At 38.4% G+C, this 18,998-nt stretch overlaps 1 protein-coding gene, 1 long non-coding RNA gene and 2 pseudogenes across 2 annotated transcripts; 1 reads left to right on the forward strand and 3 right to left on the reverse strand.

Moving 5' to 3' along the window:
• Positions 1-3,905: 3,905 nt before the first annotated feature.
• LOC110226542 lies at positions 3,906-5,754 on the reverse strand (annotated as a pseudogene).
• Positions 5,755-12,905: 7,151 nt separating this feature from the next.
• On the reverse strand, positions 12,906-16,768 carry LOC9304548 (RNA-dependent RNA polymerase 1). Its single transcript, XM_021017547.1, is given in 5 exon segments — positions 12,906-13,831; positions 13,911-14,061; positions 14,159-15,969; positions 15,971-16,550; positions 16,662-16,768. Coding segments are annotated over 4 exon segments (3,324 nt in total). The 5' UTR covers positions 16,523-16,550; positions 16,662-16,768; the 3' UTR covers positions 12,906-13,021.
• Positions 16,769-17,366: 598 nt separating this feature from the next.
• LOC110226663 lies at positions 17,367-17,677 on the reverse strand. The gene is made up of 2 exons (XR_002330600.1): positions 17,522-17,677; positions 17,367-17,433 (listed from the first exon to the last, which is right to left on the reverse strand). It is a non-coding gene; the product is annotated as an uncharacterized LOC110226663 (long non-coding RNA).
• A 93-nt stretch (positions 17,678-17,770) lies between these two features.
• On the forward strand, positions 17,771-18,653 carry LOC9306553 (annotated as a pseudogene).
• The last annotated feature ends 345 nt before the right edge of the window (positions 18,654-18,998 follow it).

The raw sequence follows: 18,998 nt of genomic DNA on the forward strand, positions 1-18,998 counted from the left end.
GTTAATAATCCTAATTAATTTGCTAGATTTACTATTAGTTTATTTCTTGAGAAATCCCCAAGCCTAACGTTTTCCTCATATGAATTTACAACCGATTTTGAATTGCTTTCTTTATTTTTAATATTCTTATTTTCTGTTTAGCTTCATTCAAAACCTGTTAGTCTATTGTGTGAATACGAGAGCTTTGTGGATTTTGACCCTAAAGTACTGCAATTGATCTCTTATTTGAGAGAGTAGTCTTAGGTCTAATTTGACTCATATCATTAAGCGTGCTTGAGCTGGAGCAATTTTTGAAGATGGGTGACCTTCTGGAAAGTTATTATGGGAACTGTGTAAGTGAGGACAAAACACAAGAAGAGATCATGTGGTGATTTGCAGGGTCGGTAAACAAGTCTTTAAAATATCTCGGATGTAGCGGACCGACCGTCGGACAGGAGTAGGGCCCACAGGTCCGAGAGAGGACGTGGATGCTCACTGGTAGGGGCGGCCGCGGCGTTACAATAATACACAAACTGATGGTTCCCGTTTGATTTGATCTAACTTTTACTTTAACAAAATAGCGGTTTCCATCATAAGTTGAGCTAGAGATGATGTTATAATTCCACCCTATAAAGCACACATCTAAAAAAGGTTGAAGAGAATTTGAGCTAACCATTTCACTAATTCCAAAACCATTTGGCCGAGGTAATGAGAACTCCTAAAGAGATGGACGTTTGCTTGGCAGAAAATAAAAAGTTACAGCGTGTGATATATTGGAGCAAACAGAACAATCAAGAATTTAAAATGCAGTAACCAAATAAATCATGGTATGTCATTTTATCTTCCAAACATTGCTCCATCATGTCACCGAATCGAATACAAACTAAAAGGAAGATAATTTGAATACCCTAATGATCAAGCATTGAGGGATATGTAAAAACCTCACCCATTAGGAAGATCATCAACAAAAGTGAGCAACATTTTAAGCTTGGATCATCCTTCAAAGACCAAACCATCTTGCAATCTCTCCACTCTCCAGTGCTATGGCATCCACCATGTCACACCTTACTCCACTTCCTCCTCTGTTTCATCCTCCTTCTCACAAACACCGTCGCCACCAAAACCTACAAATGTCTATACACCTAAGAGAGATAAATGACAACAAATGTCCGATGGAATTTGCCAGAGTCAGAATAAATAAGAACATTTGTATATTTTCTTATCAACTAAAACATGTTTAACTAAACAAAATACTGATAATTGATAGATTTTGTAAAGAAAATGAAAGAGATCACATTTTAGGCTATAAGAGAGATATTATTCTCTTTATCAAGAATTTATTTGAGAACCGGGTAGAGATCTCGGACCAAAACCCAGACTAATGCCTAGAAGATTCCTTACACTAAAATATATATTTGATGGCATCTCCAACAGTGTTGCGTAAAAAAAAGCTCCTAGACACTAATACCGAGACACTCATCCCGACTTTGCACTCCGGCGCCGGTGGAGCTTTGACTCGCCAGCGTCGGGATCTATCCTCTGCCTGTTTTGCATTCTGTCACTTTAAATCTCTTGGTTCTTTTCTTTTGCTAGTTAATTTTGTTCTCCCTTTTGAATCTATTTTAAACCCTCTCGAACCCTTTGCTTCTGATGAAAAACTAAACAACCAACAATACATGGAGGAGGTGGTGTCCGGCGATTTCCATCCCTCTTCCTCTACATGCTTCTCTCTTGCCAAAGCCTACATTAGATGAACCACCAATTTTAGATCTGGGATTTCGCCTACCCGAGAACAGCCCTCATATCAAGCTTCGTTGATGGCAGGAGATCTCACTTCTGGACCGTCAGATGCGCCTTGCTTGATGGAGTCGTCGACGGTGCACGGTGAGCTTCTTCTCAGGACTACAGCTTCCCTTACCAGAGCAGCTACGCTCATATAGTTCTCTTCTTCTACTCTGAATCTCAGCTAAAATCCTCAAACGCCGGTACCACTTTCACCGGAGATGCCTGAGCTACCGCAAAATCCGTCATCATCCCGGTACGGCCGCAGCTCTCAAATGTCTCTCCTGCCAGACAAAGTGAAACTAGGGTTTTAACTGGTGGACTTACTAAAATCTGGCCCAATAAGGTTTCTGAAGCCCAAGTCCAAAAGTTGTGATCCAATCCAAATTCTGCAAAAGCCCAAGTCTGCTCCTAATTCTTCTTTGTCCATCTGTAACCAATCTTTGTGTCGATTGTCAGAGCTAATTGACCAAGGACATCAATTAGAACATAATTCACCAATATTGTTATGGTTGTACAAGAAATCTATGAGATCCCTGCCAATAGATTCACATAGGACTATTTTTCATGAAACTAAAAGCTTGAAGGAAAACGGTAGTATGTTCCCGAGTCTACGAAGTCGATGGTGTGACGATTGTCACCGAAGCTTCCTCAACAACTTATCTACGACACCTCTGGATACCGAATTCAAGCAACTACTAACCAACAACAAATACAAGGCTCCGATCATCCGAGATTCTCAAGAAGCTTTCAAAAATCTTACGAAAGATCTTGATATGCTGCCTCACGTATTACTGAGAATCCAATCCGACTACAGAACCGTAGTCCTCTTTTTCCTTGCCGATGAACGACTTCATCTAGCTATTCTCGTGCCAGCGAGAATCTCGGCCATGGAATCTTATTCAACGTCACCTAGTCTAACGACCGTGACCATCGTCTCGTCCAACGCTTCGTTCGTGGATGAACCTTCGATAAACCGTGTTATCATTTGCGCCAATTGTCTCCAAGTTCTCATGGAACCTTTGTCGAACTATTTTATCTATCCTTCTTTAGCATTGGAAAATGCATCTCTAAGCTGTGTCTTAACCTTTTATCTCTTTTTATCATTGGTTTCTTTGAACCTTGTTTTCATTTAAATAAATGGAAATAAGCCTTTGCCCAAAAAAAAAAAATGGCATTTAAGGATCTCTCTTAACCGCTCAATTTATTTTATCACTTGATACTTTTTTTAACTAATATTTTCTTCCATGGTTAGAGCTAGGCCAAGGAAATCAAACGTAAACATCTAAGGATTCAGAGTTGACGTTTTAAAAAAAAATATCTCACCTTTTTTTTAATATTGGAGGGATATGAATCTCTTCAAGTTCTCAAAGAACTTCTCAGATTTCTCAATCACCTCCTTCTTTTCTTCCTCTTCCAACTCTTTGGTTACTTCCTCACTCATTTCATCTTCCTTTGTGTCTTCATCATCCTTCTTTGACTTGATGATCCTGTGAGAAAAGAAAGCCTAGGCAGCATTAGAATGCTTAGAGTGTTATTATATAGATGTTGAGACGACAATTGAAAAGAACTTCTTTTCCTTTATTAAGAATCACTTAAACAATCTACAAGATATGTTTAATCAGATTTACACAAGCCTAACCCTACTTGTGACTGACCAATCCTTAATCTACCCAAGCTCACAACACAGCAACAGCTATGTATACACTCTGTTCACTTACCAAGAACCCTAACAGCTTCTAACCTAGTACTTGAGATTCACAGAGATAGTCTAAACGCCCACGTAAACCTAAAGTCTAGACTGCAAATATAAAAGCTAACAACACACACGTCATTAACAACTTTCCTAATATTAAGATCACTCCAAATCTTCTTTCCTTGATATGATCGTAACTTCAATATACCGAATAACTTGAGCATCACGTTCTGGAAACCTTCAATCACCAATCACTGCTCACCACGTCATCACCATTTAATGTCTCGCAGCTTCCCGCATACAGCTCTCTCCTGTGCTCCACAAGATCTTCCTGTAGCTTGACATCCATATGTCTTCAATCTCCCCCTTTTTACCTGAATGTGACACCTCAAGCTCCAGAGCAACCTGTCAAAGTTAGTTTGCCAAGATACACACCAAGAAGCACCAATGTATATTTCAAACTCAAGTGAATTCTGAAACAACATTCATTAGCAAAACAGAAACTGAAAAGATCCATGTTCAAGTTTCAACACCCAATAGAAGCAAATACAGAGGAAGCAAATACATGATAGTAGTGCAAAAAATAACACAGATACACTACACATTTGCTCCCCCTTACTACTAGACCAAGCCTAAGCTAATCAGGCACTAGCCTCCTCATCACTAGGATCCCAAGCCTCAGCCTCAGCACGGTCATCATCAAAATTACCATATTCTCCCCCTGCTTGAGTGCACATTAAAGTTAAAACCAAAAGCAAGCAAGTTAATCAGGAAGATCAAATAGAAGAGAACATGTACTTACCGTCCAGACGACGCTTCATCCGCGCAGCTACAGCTAAGAGATCCGCAAGATCATCCCGAAATAGAGTCCTCAATGTCTGAATAGAAGGCTCATCAGTCGGAACATCAGTGGCCTCCACCTTGAAAACCCTAGGAGGACGAGAAAGTGTATCAGACGGCAAAGACCGAACATCTCTCTGTGAAGTCAGAACCTGATAAATCAGGTTGGGATAAGCAAGACGATGCGGGGACTTGGGTCCTAGCTTGGATAGACTCAGCGCATGCTCAAAGACCAACTTCCCAAAGTTAAAAGGCTTATTATCCATCACCATATCAATCAAACGCAGACGATCAAGACGAAGAGTGGTGCGATTTATACCAGGAATCCAGTTGGAGCAGCAGATCCTATGAAGCATCTTCATCGAAGACATAAATCTCTTGGTTGTCAGGTCAGCCCAACGTTCCACCTTGGCACCAGACATGAGAATGGCAAGATCATCTGGTGTATCCTTAGACTGAATGACTGGCTTGGCAGCATCAAAACCAGATGAGTCAATCAAATACAGCTGGTTAATGAGCTCAGGTGAGAACTCATACATATGTCCACGAACATACACCAGTGTGAGACCATCTTCACGGGACTCAAACTCAGGAAGGTTTGTATAAAAATCCTTCACAACTTCTGGAACAAATGGCTCCATGTCTAGAACTGTATGAATCATCCCCGTAGACTCAAGAAAGTACTGAGCCACCTCATTATCTGGATTCCCTGGAACCAAAGCGAAATTTTTCTGAGGAATAAATTATCGCTTGGAGATGTGCTTATACCTCTTGACAGCCTGAGCAGAGATGTATATGGGATTGTGCGGAGTGATACCTGAGCGACGAAAGCAAGGATCAGCTCTATCCCGATCTACAACTGAATTCCGGTGAGCTTCGGCACGAACAGCAAATGTAGGAGGAGCTTTAGGAGCAACTTCTTCTTCAGCTAGAGAAAGTGAATCGTCAGAGTCGGGGTAAGCTTCCACCACCGTGTCTATTGAGGTGGAGGCTGCGTGGGTGGGACGCGGAGAAGGAACCGGAGAGACGTGGTGAGGGTTCTCCTACTGTGGCTCGTCATCACACACGAACTGCGCGGTAGAAGATGATGGGTGCTGCTCAGACGGTGCCGCTGGGCTCGACGAAGATCTAGACTCGATCGAAGGATCAAAGAGATACGGCTGGAGGGCTTGGTGGTCCTGATTTGAGAGATCCGAATATTCAATCGGTTCGTCGATGAGGCAGCGCCGCTTTCCAGCCAGAAATGCTCCACGGCGACGGCTACTGCGGTGAACAGATTTTCGAGGCTCGAGGGGTTGCTGAGACTCTGAAGGGGAAGCCATAGAAGAACTCGGAGGCAGAGGGGATGGTGAGTTCGTCGGAATAGTGAGGCGGCGGCACAGCGGTCTTAGGGCAGCAACGATCGTGGCGGCGAGCTTCGGGATAAGACCGTCAGAGGACGATTTGTCTTTGGACATGTGAGAGATAAAAAACAGTTTTCTAGGGTTTGTGTTGAGGCACATATGAGACGACAATGGTTATACACACGGGAACCTTTCGTCTTCCCAGAACCGGATCTGGTTGAAACCGGTTTGATCTTAAAGCCTAAAATTGTATCAAAAACAACACAAACCAATTAATACACACAAACCGGTATTGAACCGGTGAGACAAAAACCATCGAGCTTTTAAAGAATTTTTTTTTTATTATTTTTAAACATGCCCTTTGTACTGCACGTATAAAACGTGTTGAACACATAAATAATCCATGCAACCACTAAACAAACAGAGGCAGGAAGTGACCAGGTCAGAGATCCATAATTGATTTCCATGAAACACCATATTAAAATTAAGTTCAATTTGAGTCACTCAGTAAATGTACCAACACATACCTTTGAACACTGAGTTCCTGGAGCAACATGATGTGAACAGGAGCAAGCACATCAAAGTGTAAAAACTGTTTCAACCCACCAGCTCAGTGAGGTAGCTATTTCTCTGATGAGGAGCTTTCACACACACTGATTCACTCAGACTAGTCTACACATCTGTATACTCAACCAGAAAACATTCTCAAGACAGCTTTTTCCCTCCTTTTTATTTTTCTTTTTCATCAAAAATGTAGGCGAATAGTGGTATCACGGGAAATTTTCCTAACCTCGCTTCCATCTTTGTGTGATCATCCCTTTCGAAGTAAAATAACGAGGTCATAGGAAATTTTCCTACCTCTTTACTCAAAAGAAAATCATTTCATCTTTTCATTCCTTTGTTTTCTTTTTCTTTTCTTGTTTTCAATGACCAAGATTGATATGCAGAGCAGACAAGAAAGCCATCTCTGTTGAACATCGTCGAAGCCAAGTATGCAAAGCGGCTCTTTTTCTGAGTGAAGTTGCCAATAGGAGGTTTTTCTTGCTGTAGTCAGTACCATAGTAAACAAGGGATTAAAAACTGCTATACTCCTCTGCAGTGATCCTGTTCCAACAATCCCTTTGTGACAAAAACATGTCAGTTTTCACAAATACCAAGTGAGTTTTGCAAATTTGTGAAAGTGCTCAAATCAAGTGGTACGGTTTAGTGAAAATATCAGCCAATTGTTTCTCAGTATCAATATAGTGGATCTCAACAAGTTTCCCTTCAACTAGCTCTCTGATGAAATGGTGCCTAATATCAATGTGCTAAGTGCGACTGTGATGGACAGGGTTCTTTGTAATATCAATTGCAGTTGTATTATCACAATATATCAACAGAATTTCAGAAGTCATACCATAATCTGCCAGCATTTGTTTTATCCATAGTAGTTGAGTACATCGGCTGCCCATAGCCTCAGTGGACGACAGGGAGACGCAGTTCTGCTTCTTGCTATGCTAAGCGATCAGGTTGTTTCCCAAAAAGAAACATCCTCCAGATGTGCTTCGTCTGCCATGAAGACATCCTGACCAGTCTGCATCACAGATACCTGCAAGATTATGATTAGTATGCTTGGTGTATGACAGACCATATTCAACTGTACCTTTGACGTATTTTATAATACGTTTGACAGCATTCAGGTGGGACACACGGGGACTGGCTTGATAACGGGCACACACACCTACACTGTAACACATGTCTGGTCTGCTAGCTGTAAGATACATCAGACTTCCAATCATGGCTCTATAAAGTTTTTGATCAACAGCCTTACCTGCTTCATCTTTTGACAGTTTTGAAGCTGTACTCATGGGAGTATGTGCTGTCTTGCTGGTTTGCATGTCGAACCTCTTGATAAGATTCTTTGCATATGTGCTTTGAGAGATGAAGATGTCTTCAGCAGATTGTGTGATTTGCAAGCCAAGGAAGTAGTTCAATTCTCCCACCATGCTCATTTCAAGCTCTTTTGTCATTGTTTTGACAAACTTGTTCACCAGCTCTGTCTTGGTACTTCCAAACACTATGTCATCAACATACACTTGAACGATCAGAATATCAGAGTTTGATCCATAGATGAACAGGGTCTTGTCTACACTGCCTCTCTGAAATCCGTTTTCCAGCAGAAATTGCGCAAGTCGTTCGTACCACGTACATGGAGCTTGTTTCAGTCCATACAATGCTTTTTTCAGCTTATACACGTGTTCAGGAAAGTGAGGATCCTTAAATCCTTTTGGCTGTGCTACATAGACTTCTTCTTTGAGCAGTCCATTCAGAAAAGCACTCTTTACATCCATCTGATGTAATTTGATATTCAGCACACATGCAATGCCTAACAGTAGTCTGATGGATTCAAGACGTGCAACAGGGGCATTATATAGATGTTGAGACAATTGAAAAGAACTTCTTTTCCTTTATTAAGAATCACTTAAACAATCTACAAGGTATGTTTAATCAGATTTACACAAGCTTAACCCTACTTGTGACTGACCAATCCTTAATCTACCCAAACTCACAACACAGCAGTAGCTATGTATACACTATGTTCACACCAAGAACCCTAACAGCTTCTAGCCTAGTACTTGAGATTCACATAGATAGTCTAAACGCCCACTAAACCTAAAGTCTAGACTATAAATATAAAGGCTAACAACACACACGTAATTAACAACTTTCCTAATATTAAGATCACTCCAAATATTCTTTCCTTGATTTGATCGTATCTTCAATACACTGAATAACTTGAGCAACACGTTCTGGAAACCTTCAATCACCAATCACTGCTCGCCACGTCATCACCATTTAATGTCTCGCAGCTTCCCGCATACAGCTCTCTCCTGTGCTCCACATGATCTTCTTGTTGCTTGACATCCATATGTCTTCATAGAGGAGGAAATGTTACTCTCTTGTAAGAAAGAGAAATCCCTTGAGATAACATTGGAAGCTTGTTAAATCCTAGGAATGAGAATGAACATCCAAGAAGCAAAGCCATGGAGAAGAAACTCAAAAAGGAAGAAGAAGACTAAACAAAAAGAATTGGAGAAGAAGAAAAGTTTGAAGATGAGAATAATGATGAGCAAAGAAGAGACATATAATGTTGAGAAAGATGATGATGCAAAATGTTTCAGTATGATCAAACACGACAGAAGAAAGACCTGCATTTGCTCATATTTTAGTAAATACATGTTATATATTATAAAATAAATTGTTAATATAACTCACAAATAATTTGTTTGTTTGTTGATATAAACTCCCACATAATATTTTAAACTCATATTATTTTGTAAGTGGCAAACTAAATTTGTTTTCTTATAAAATCATATGAACTTCAATCTAAAGGTTTGTTTTAAAAAAAAAACCCAAGGATTGAAGGTTTTTGTTTTGTAATTCTACTCATCAATTAAAATTCTATTGCTCGATTACATACTAATAGTTTCATGTTTATAGGATTTAATAATTTTTATTATAGTTTTTTTTTCTTCTATATTTGACTCCATTTAAGTATGAGTATTAGGTTTCATTCTAATTTTCTACTAACTAAATATAATTTTCATTAAACATATGATTTTGTATATTTTTTTTAATCTTAAGGACCAATATTGCTTAACAAATTTCGTTTTGGTTTTGAAAAACAATTAAACCTCAAATTTTAAATAAAATAAAATAATCTTAATATAATTATCTATTGGATCACAAAAATAAATATAATGAAACATATATTAAAAATGAACTACGAAATTTATTCGAGATAAGAAATAGGTAAGAAAAAAATATTTGATAAATGTATTAGAATAATTTATTTCATTATATAATGCATAACTAAAACTAAATACATGAATATGTTAGAAAATAATCAATCCAACTTAAATAATGGAGATGGATCTTTCTAACTTCACTCCCTTGTTGTGCGATGATTAGAATTTATATTCTTAACTTTCCATCACCAACAAACTTAAAAGTTTTGTTATAGCCATCAAAACTTTTATTTTACACTAGACTAGGGGTTCGCCGGCGCTACGCGCCGTTTACATTTGCAAATGAAAACTAATTTCTATGAGTATATGAACAAAGTAAAGGTTATAATTTTATATTTGAATTGTAGCTACCTATATATGAGTAATAATTTTTATGTAGATTTTTTTCTATTTAAAATTTAAAGCTACACTATAGAGTCAAAGTAGATTTTTGTGTCAAGATTTATGGAAACCATTAAAAATAATTATTTTATTTAGAATTTTGTCTACAAAAACAAATGAAATAAAGTAGAAAATACTATGAAAGGTTTTTAAAATATTAGCCTCTGATTGTCATGTTATATATATCACGTGACCCAGCTTCGTTACATTGATACATTCCCTTGTTCTTCTTTGAGAACATATACCATGGCAGCAGACTAACTCCATTGTCCCCTTGTCACCAGAATTATTCATGTGCCAACCACTCGTACGATCTTCAAGCAAACTCTTTGAAGTTTGGAATTTTACTCTCTTGTTGATTTAATTTGTATGGCTCTGTATGTGACGTTTTATTTCATTGGTGGTGACCCTTCTAGTTGCCCTTCCGCAGCCATTGTTTTTTTTGGTCATCAGGGATGGTCTGACATTCATATTATGTGAAGACTCTTACCAAAAAGAGTAGATCTTTAAGGTTGGACGACAACTCAAATGCCTTAAAGTTTCTAGTTGTGTTCACAAGTCACAAAACATCATCAAAAAAGTTCATGGGTCTTACCAAGAACATCTTTTGAGATCGCTGGATGATTTCTTTAGTTCCTTATTATTCCTCTAGTGGTTGGTGATATCTGGTCAACGATGGAGATTAATATTATCACTCATGATCTATAACTTCATTTATTCACCTTTAATTTTCTTGTACCTGTGGTTGAGGAAACCAAATAAAAAATATTTCATGTGAGTAGTTAAATAATCATGGTAATGACTAACGAAGTTCACTTAAAACCCTAATATCACTTCATTCTCCTTAAATCACATCAACATTTGCTGGACATAGTTACCTAGCGAAAGAACAATCTTAGAAAAAAAAACAAACATACACGTTGAACTCTAGCCATCTAGCACCGTAAACTCGGGAAAATGGCTCGTTGTTCTATGTGTTATCGAATGGCTTGAAACATGTACCAAAACTCAATTTAAAAATTTGAGTAATGGGATAAAACCCATGCATTGGAGCGCTGTTTAGTTGATTAACCATATCTATATCTCTTTACATTAACCACTATGGTCTGGAAGATTAAAGAAGGTTAATAGAAAATTGAAGGAAAGTAAGAGTCAGTTTTGTAATCTTATCTTCTAAAAACTCTGCTTCACTAAACGAAATCAAAGAAGCAGCTAAATACCTAAGAAACCATAGTTCCAAGTGCTGTTTCCTTTCTAATACGGAACAGAAATGCCATCTGTTTGATTTTCAAGATAATGAAAAACAGTGGAGCAATTCTTCTTAATTACCAAGATATGTGAGTGGGAAAAAGGTCGAACCTCATAGATGATATCGAAGAAGCGTGTCGGTCGAATCAGTGGGTATAGAGATGAATGGAGGCTATCCCCAGTTAAAGGAATCTGTACCAAACTGAAACATCTTCTACTCAGTCAAATCGCAATCTGACTTATTTCACAAACGCAAAAAAAAGCTCATTGTGTAGAACAAATTGTATAAACGATGTTATAGAATCGACCTTCTTACTATTGAACGGTACGTAGAGATGGAATCGGGCTCTTGTTCCTATTGAACGAGATACCGATGATGTCACGATTTTGATATCGCGGCATGAAAAAAAAAAAAAAAAAAAAAAAAAAAAAAAAAAAAAAAAAAAAAACTACGTCACGAGTTTGAAATTATCACATGACAAGTCGCGCATGGCATCTTTCACGGATTCACGAAGCGGAGAGCCAACAGAGTTTTAATTATGCTAAGGTATGGTCAAGGTTTTAAAATTTTGGCTTATTAAATATAATTTGGGAGAATAATCACCATTTACCTAAACTACTCTCTAAATTCTTACTAAGAAAATAGAGAGTGGGGGGCAAGTTGTTGGGTGTAATTTTAACCATCAAAATTATACTATATAATTTTTTTTTTTTTTGTCATCTTATAATATATAAATTATATCATAAATATGTTAGAATTATTTAAATAGAGAAAATAATTGTTAATATTCTAGAAGACTCTAGGAAAAATCGACACGTACCGCGATCGGTGAGAATCATGAGAATATGGGCCGTAGTCCACAGAAATCGGGACAATACGGGCCGTAACCAGATTCTAGAAACGACTTTATCCTATCAAGAATTATTGACTTTATCAAGAGAATATTTGAGATAATCTTGTGAAGAGAATATTCGAGATAATCTTGTGAAGAGAATATTTAAAACGACCTTATCATGTGAAGAGGGGTGGCTCAAATCCGGATCCCACGAGGATTAGGATCGTGAAGACTTCTCTATAAAAAGAGAGTCTCATTCGACGAAAAACGACACGAAATCGAGAGCAAAGACAAGAGACTACGAAAAACGGCGAGACACACGACTCAACTCTAAAACACGATAAGGGTTTATAGATTGATTCGTTGTGCCTTGATTCTTGTACTTTGCAATCGATATTTTGATCAATAAAGAGATTATATTGGACTATTTTTCTTGTTTTTCGTAGACTCTCACGAATCGATTACTTTTGCCAAAACAAGGACTTATTTCATTGTTACATTAAACAATTGTAAGAGATATTTATTATTGTTAATAAATATATGTATCATTATATTTAGCTTTTTTTGATCCATTAGATAATTATATAAAGATCGTTATAATGTTTCTTTTATTTAAAATTTGAGGTTTAAGTGTTTCTCTAAAACAAAAAACTTCATTAAAAAATATTGGCCTTTAAGATTAAAAAAATAAAATCATATGTTTCACGAAAATTAAATTTAGTTTGAATAAAATCATTAAAATGAAACATAGCACGCTCATACGCAGGGTGATTCTTGATTTTGGAGTGTGTGTGTATATATATAGAGGTTGTGTATGTGTTTTGATGGGATTGGTCCTTTAACAGAAATTGTTTGTGTACATATACATACACACATATGTTGAGAGGTTGAAAATAGAAACTCTTAGTTGTAGCAACGTTTTTTTTTGTTTGGTACTAATTAATTTAGAGATTTTTGTACAAAAATTCAGATTAAAAGTAGTCTGAGTAAACAGAATGACTTTTAGCGTTACTTCGGTCAAACGGCGAATTGAATTACATAGAAAGTAGAAACTTCTGATTTCACTTAAAACCAAACATTTATGTTACATAACTCACAAGTCATAACCAAAACAATAAAAATAAAAAATCAACTCAAACGCAGAACATGGCCTAACCGCTCGAGCGTCTCCTGCCTCTGACGCCTCCCAGCATTGGTCTTCTTGATCCTCACAAGCTTATCATAAACGCACCACGCAAAGCTTAAGAAATGGTCACGATTCAAACCCTCATTATAAAGTCCCCAGTAACTTGAGTGGTACGTTACATGATACCAAGCCGAAGCCTTTGCTGACTCATTTTCTTCTTCAGTGGCATTGAACAACGACAAAGTTTCTTTCCTCAACGCCCGAACCGCTCTTCCAATCGACTCTGCATCTCGTCTCTTGGTGAATGACTTTGACATCCTCATGATACCACCACTAAGTATCTCAGCCTCAGTCTTAATCCCATAGTAATCCATTAAATTACCTAACTTGAAATCATAATTCGCCTTGTAGTGGAAAGCTTCATCAACATACTCCTCAAATCCGTCAACTTCCATGTCTTTATCATAAGACTTTAAGGCCACATCAAGAGTAAATGATTTGATCGAGATCAACGGTGGAGCTCGCTCTTTTACCTCTCTAAAAAGCTTACCGATCACGTTCTTCGACTCATATGTTGGCTTATCCGGTTTCTCCATGAAATCAGGATACTCTTTCACGTGAAGATGTTGCGGTATCTCAGCGGCAACACCAGTTTTTGGGAAATCTACCGCAACTGAAAACTTCCTTGCAAGCTCAATGCATGGGTCACTAAACGCCTTGAGTGGTTCCTTATCCGCAAAGGCGGTATGAGCATTCGCGATGATACCTAAACTATCATTCACAATGTAGTTTGCGAAGTACTCTTCAACTTCCTGGAAATCGAGTTAGCCAATCAATCTCCTAACGCGAAAAAATTATAATATAACCAAAGTGATCAATTTTTTTGTTTACCTCAATAGTGACATCATGATCCAAGATTTGAGCTGGTTCAGGAGTGTAGTCCATTGGTTCAGACGTTCTTGGTGGAATCAATTCTTGATCCCAACATACAAAGTATATATCTCCATCTAAATCACTCCCAGAACATTCGTTTGGGTGTGGCCTATGCACAAAAGAACACAAGATTCCAATGAAAGTTCGAGACTTAAACAAAGAAAGCTCGATAAAAAATAAGAATCAAGCTTAGAAAAGTGGTTTACCTCAATCCCTTTTGCGGGAATACAACGCAGTCCACCATGTGATTCAAAGCTGGGACATTGACAGCTTCAAGAACACGCACGTCACCAGGATGCAAGCAAGGGTTTTTCGCAACAACAACAGGTCCGGTGATGATGAATCGCCTTCCCGGCCTCATGGGATCTGAATACTGCACTACTACCTGACCGTACTCCAATGTTCTGGTCTCATCTAGGCATCCCATCATAGATCTTCCACCAGAAATGAAAATCCTTGTTTTTGTCCGTAGTTCTAACAACTTAGATGCCCTGAAATTCTGAAGCATCATTGAAAGGAAAGGTTCGGCGTCAGGTTTATAGCCACACAAGATCAATGCCTTGAGAATATTTGTGTTCTCCCCTGGAGCCATTAAACCAAGAGCCTCGTGAGCCTCCAAAGGATCAGTTAAGATTGCGTCGAGCCGATCCACAACTTCCCTTTGTTTCTTCTCAAATACACTGTCTTTAATCCCGAGAGTAGACAAAAGTGTAATCAGTTGTCTGTTCATATAACAAGGTTGGTACTTGCTCCATGCCAAAACATCAAGCTTCGTGTTCTCCGACTCGAATTTGCTCATACTCTTCCTCAGAGACAGTTTCTTTGATGAGTTTGGATCAACAGCCACCACTCCTTTATAACCGCCATAACGGATTTGAAAAGCAGATGGAGAAAACTCTGTGAGGCCACATTTCTTAGCCACCCGTCTAGCAAATTCAGCTGAGATCTTTCCTATTCCATCAGAAAACACATAGCGTGTCCCTAAAGATATAATCTCAACATCAGGAATCACTTCGATCTCATCACTCCTAACATTGAGTGTCTCTCTTGACGAGCTAAAAGATTGACCAAGCCTTGCAGCATATTTTGCTACATTTCTTATATGGTCAAAATCACCCATCCAAGCTCTGATATGTGCTGATGTTAGCCCGTCTATCGGTGCAAACATCCAAGCAGAGTTCTCCCGCAACTGGCTGGAAGAAAAAGCGAGAAACTCAAACTTCTTATCGCCGATGACAATCCCATCGCGAAGAACAGAGTATATCCTGTCGTATAACTTGGTTCTTCTTTGAGTAGAAGAGCGTGGAGACAGATCCATGGAACGAACTTTTTCAAGATCTTCATCAACAAATGATACCCTGAGGAAGTTGTTGATATACTTGGAGTAATGTCGAAGCACACGATTCGAAACATTCACCTCTGGTCCAGAGAAATAGACTCTTGCTGGTGTAACTTGAACGCGATACATATAAACAAGTCCATCATCAAGAGATATCGTAGGAGACAGTGGAAGCTTTCCTTTCGAGCTCAACTCCTTGTACTGTTTGCGAAGCCAACGAGCAGGCTCATAGCAAGATTCCCCAAGGTAAAAGAGTTTCTCAAGACAGTGATCTATGAGAGCTCTGTCAATTTTTTTGGGATTAAGCAACTGATAAACATCAAGATCAAGAGCTGGCCCTGGGAGACATGCGTTCTGCACCAATGTATTAAGTTTAAACAAGATCTCAAAAGGCAAATCAAACCCTGGAGGAGGATCAACAACCGGAACAAGCTTGTTCGCATTAGATGAATAGCTAGAACCGGATTCAATGAGAAAAGGGCTGGCTCTGTGCTCTGCATAGTTGGCAAAATTCTCTCTGAAATCAGGAACATTAAGATGAACAGGAAGCTCTAAACAGAAGGCTGTTGATTGACCGATACAAGAAGATGAAGTGAAATCTGTAGTTCTAATCCATTGCTCATCAGACCCATCACTGTAAAAATCCATCATTCCAAACAAAAGATTGATAGGTTTTTTTTTCTGTCTCAAAGATTTTAGGAGCACCGATCACCTGAATCACAAGAAACTTCGACGACCGTCCTTGCGGAGAATGCAAATCGATCTGCCATATATTCTCATACGAAAGCTCAAGACGATAGTCCTTTTGATACCAAGAAAACGAAAAATGCAGTTTTCTCATCCCAATTCCAAAGGAGACACAAACATCTTGAGCACTCCAGAGAGTTAAAAACTTCTGAGTTGAGACTTGACATCCAAAATACATCTTTAAACCAGAGATGTTGTGCAATGAAGCTCTTGGCTTTGGAACAATGTCTTGTTCCACTTCAAAAGCATTGAGATAAGATCTCCCATAATAAAGACTACGTTCTGCGGCACCCGTGATGATCTGCCTCGCATATCTCTCATTTGTGAATTGAACAATGGCAAAGACTCTTGGACCACCTTTCTTTGGTTGTCTAACTTTGATTGCGTAAACAGTGCCTGAACCAGTGAGTCTTTCAAGAAATTTCTTAACTTCCTCTGCGCTCACACCATTCGGGAATCCAAACACTTGAATTGTCTTCCCCATCTTCTCTATAAAATTTTCTTCTATCAACCTAAACAAGTTGTTTTTGAAGAATCTTAAGATCACACTACTCAAACAAGAACACGAACTAACGAAAGTAGAAACAGAGGTGCTTAAAGGTATACGATGACAGATGACTTACCCGGCGATGACTGATCGATCTTCCCTCTGATGGCCTTTGGATTCTCACTTTCATTTACACTGGGAACAGAGACCCAAGTACAATAATTTATCGAAAGAAAAAGAGAAGAAAAAAGACCCAAGTCCACCAAAGACCAAAGTCTTCTCAGGTTTCTTATTGGCCGAGCTTGTATCCTCTGTTTCGCGTAGCAAGTTAACTCCGACCTGCTTACGTCCGATTGCTGACGTCAATATAACAGAGTTTAATCGGACGGGGGAAAGAGCTCTCTCATTGGTGTATTATTAAAGACTAAAGCGACCTTTAAAAAAGGTTGTTATATTTTCATGGAAACGAAAAATATGCAAATCTTAGTAACGAAGGACTTATTTTTAAACAAGTTTGCAATCGTACTATCTTATCATCAAAGTGAAAAGGAAAGACAATGTGGGACCCCAATACTTCAGTGGTTCTCTTCGGTGAGATCCTCTGTGACCATTCCTATTATTTATAAAGCTTCTTCCATTAAACCAAGTCGGTACAGATTCGAACCGGCAATTGCCAAGAGGTTCAAGCGTGGGGATGAGTGAATGAAGAAAGTAACAAAATTGGTCAAATAGAAAAATAAGACAAATTCTTGTCTCAAATCTGATAATACAGTGCTCTCTTTGTCAAGAATTTCATAAGAAGCAAAGTGAGAGGGGGGGTTCAAATTCAGAGAAGCATCTCTGCAATCTGAACAGCATTCAGAGCAGCTCCTTTCCGTATTTGGTCTCCGCAAACGAATATGTCCAGCCTGAATTCACCAAGTTATATCCTTTTAACCTAATGGAAAACATAAACTCATTTGCTTCAAATTCAATAAAAAAGAGTGAGACTTTTACCCGAAATCGCCATCTTGAGACACGTCTCGCCTTATCCTACCAACCGCTACATCGTCTTTGTTAGAGACATCTAGTGGAGTAGGGAAAGTATTTGAAGCACGGTCGTCTATTATATAAACTCCAGGTGCTTTCTTCAGTATCTCCCTTGCTGTGTTCTGTTAAAATACAGTAAGAAAAACAGTTATAACCTGAATAAGAACTTGATCATAAGACTCTTTTAATCGCGCAAGAAGAACCACAATACATGCTAGCAGACCAAGTCCGAAGAACAACTTCAGAGTTTAACTCTGCAAGTGCATCATGAACTATCCGTTTATATTGCAGTTTCCGGAGGCTTTCAACGTCTTTGATGACAAACAAACGGTTGCTTTCAATAATTTCTCGATAAATTCCCAAAATGTAAGTAAGTTTCATACCTAAAATCTAACATGGCGAATTGTATAATGAAAATGTTAATCACTAGAAGAACAATTTGCATGCAGGGAATAACGGTTATGTGCAAAAAGAGGAGGCGACGGAAGAGCAAAGAGCCATAGCGAATGGCTAATAACAGTTCCGCAAAATCCCGACGCGATCAATTTCAACTTTATTCAGATCACATCACTCCTTAAAGACGTCCCAGGCTCTGGTCTTCTCGCTCACGCCATGTCTCTCTACCTCAGATGTAACTATTCTTACCTCAATATTTTGACTATTGAAAGTAGACGTCTAGTTTGGTAAATGATTTGGAGGGTAATTTGTACAGACAAGCCGCCGTTAATGGACCTACAATACTTCTGGACTTCTCTGGACCAAGAAGGCAAGAACATGGGCTCCGGTCCATAACGACCTTCCGTTTGGCGCGGCGCCAAATATGGCTTCGGCATATCCAGCTCTTCACATCAACTTCATAGGTCCCAAACTATACGTTAATACCACTCCCGTACGTGTATTTTATTTATATACATCTTTTTCACAATATCACTTATTAGCTAGTAAACTAAATTATACATGTAAGAACATTAGTAGTTTTACTAATTGTTGACGTTTTATTTTCCGGGTTAGGTGACTAGCGAGAAGAATCCAGTAACCGGAATGCGATTGTTCCTTGAAGGCAAGAAATGTAATAGGTAAAAAGTCAACCAAAGCAAACATTATTTCTTTAAATAAGTACGGTGAATTTGATACCATTATCTATCAAATAAGATGAAATAACTAAAGTTGACAATTTAGTTTAGCATTGCCATACATTTTTGTTTCTTATAAAATTGAAGCATGATTAAATAATGATTTTATGGTCATCAGGCTTGCTATACACTTACAACACCTAGAAAATACAAGAACTACAGTTGGGGAAAAGATCACCGACGAACATATATGGAGAGGCTCCGATCAAATCACCGACAATGATCGCTATTTCGAAACTTTAAACGGTAAGAAATTCTCACACATGTGTACGGCTCCAGTGAAGTATGACCCAAACTGGATCACAACAAGA

This window comes from Arabidopsis lyrata (genome assembly GCF_000004255.2).
Source record: "Arabidopsis lyrata subsp. lyrata unplaced genomic scaffold ARALYscaffold_7, whole genome shotgun sequence".
Lineage (NCBI taxonomy): Eukaryota > Viridiplantae > Streptophyta > Magnoliopsida > Brassicales > Brassicaceae > Arabidopsis > Arabidopsis lyrata.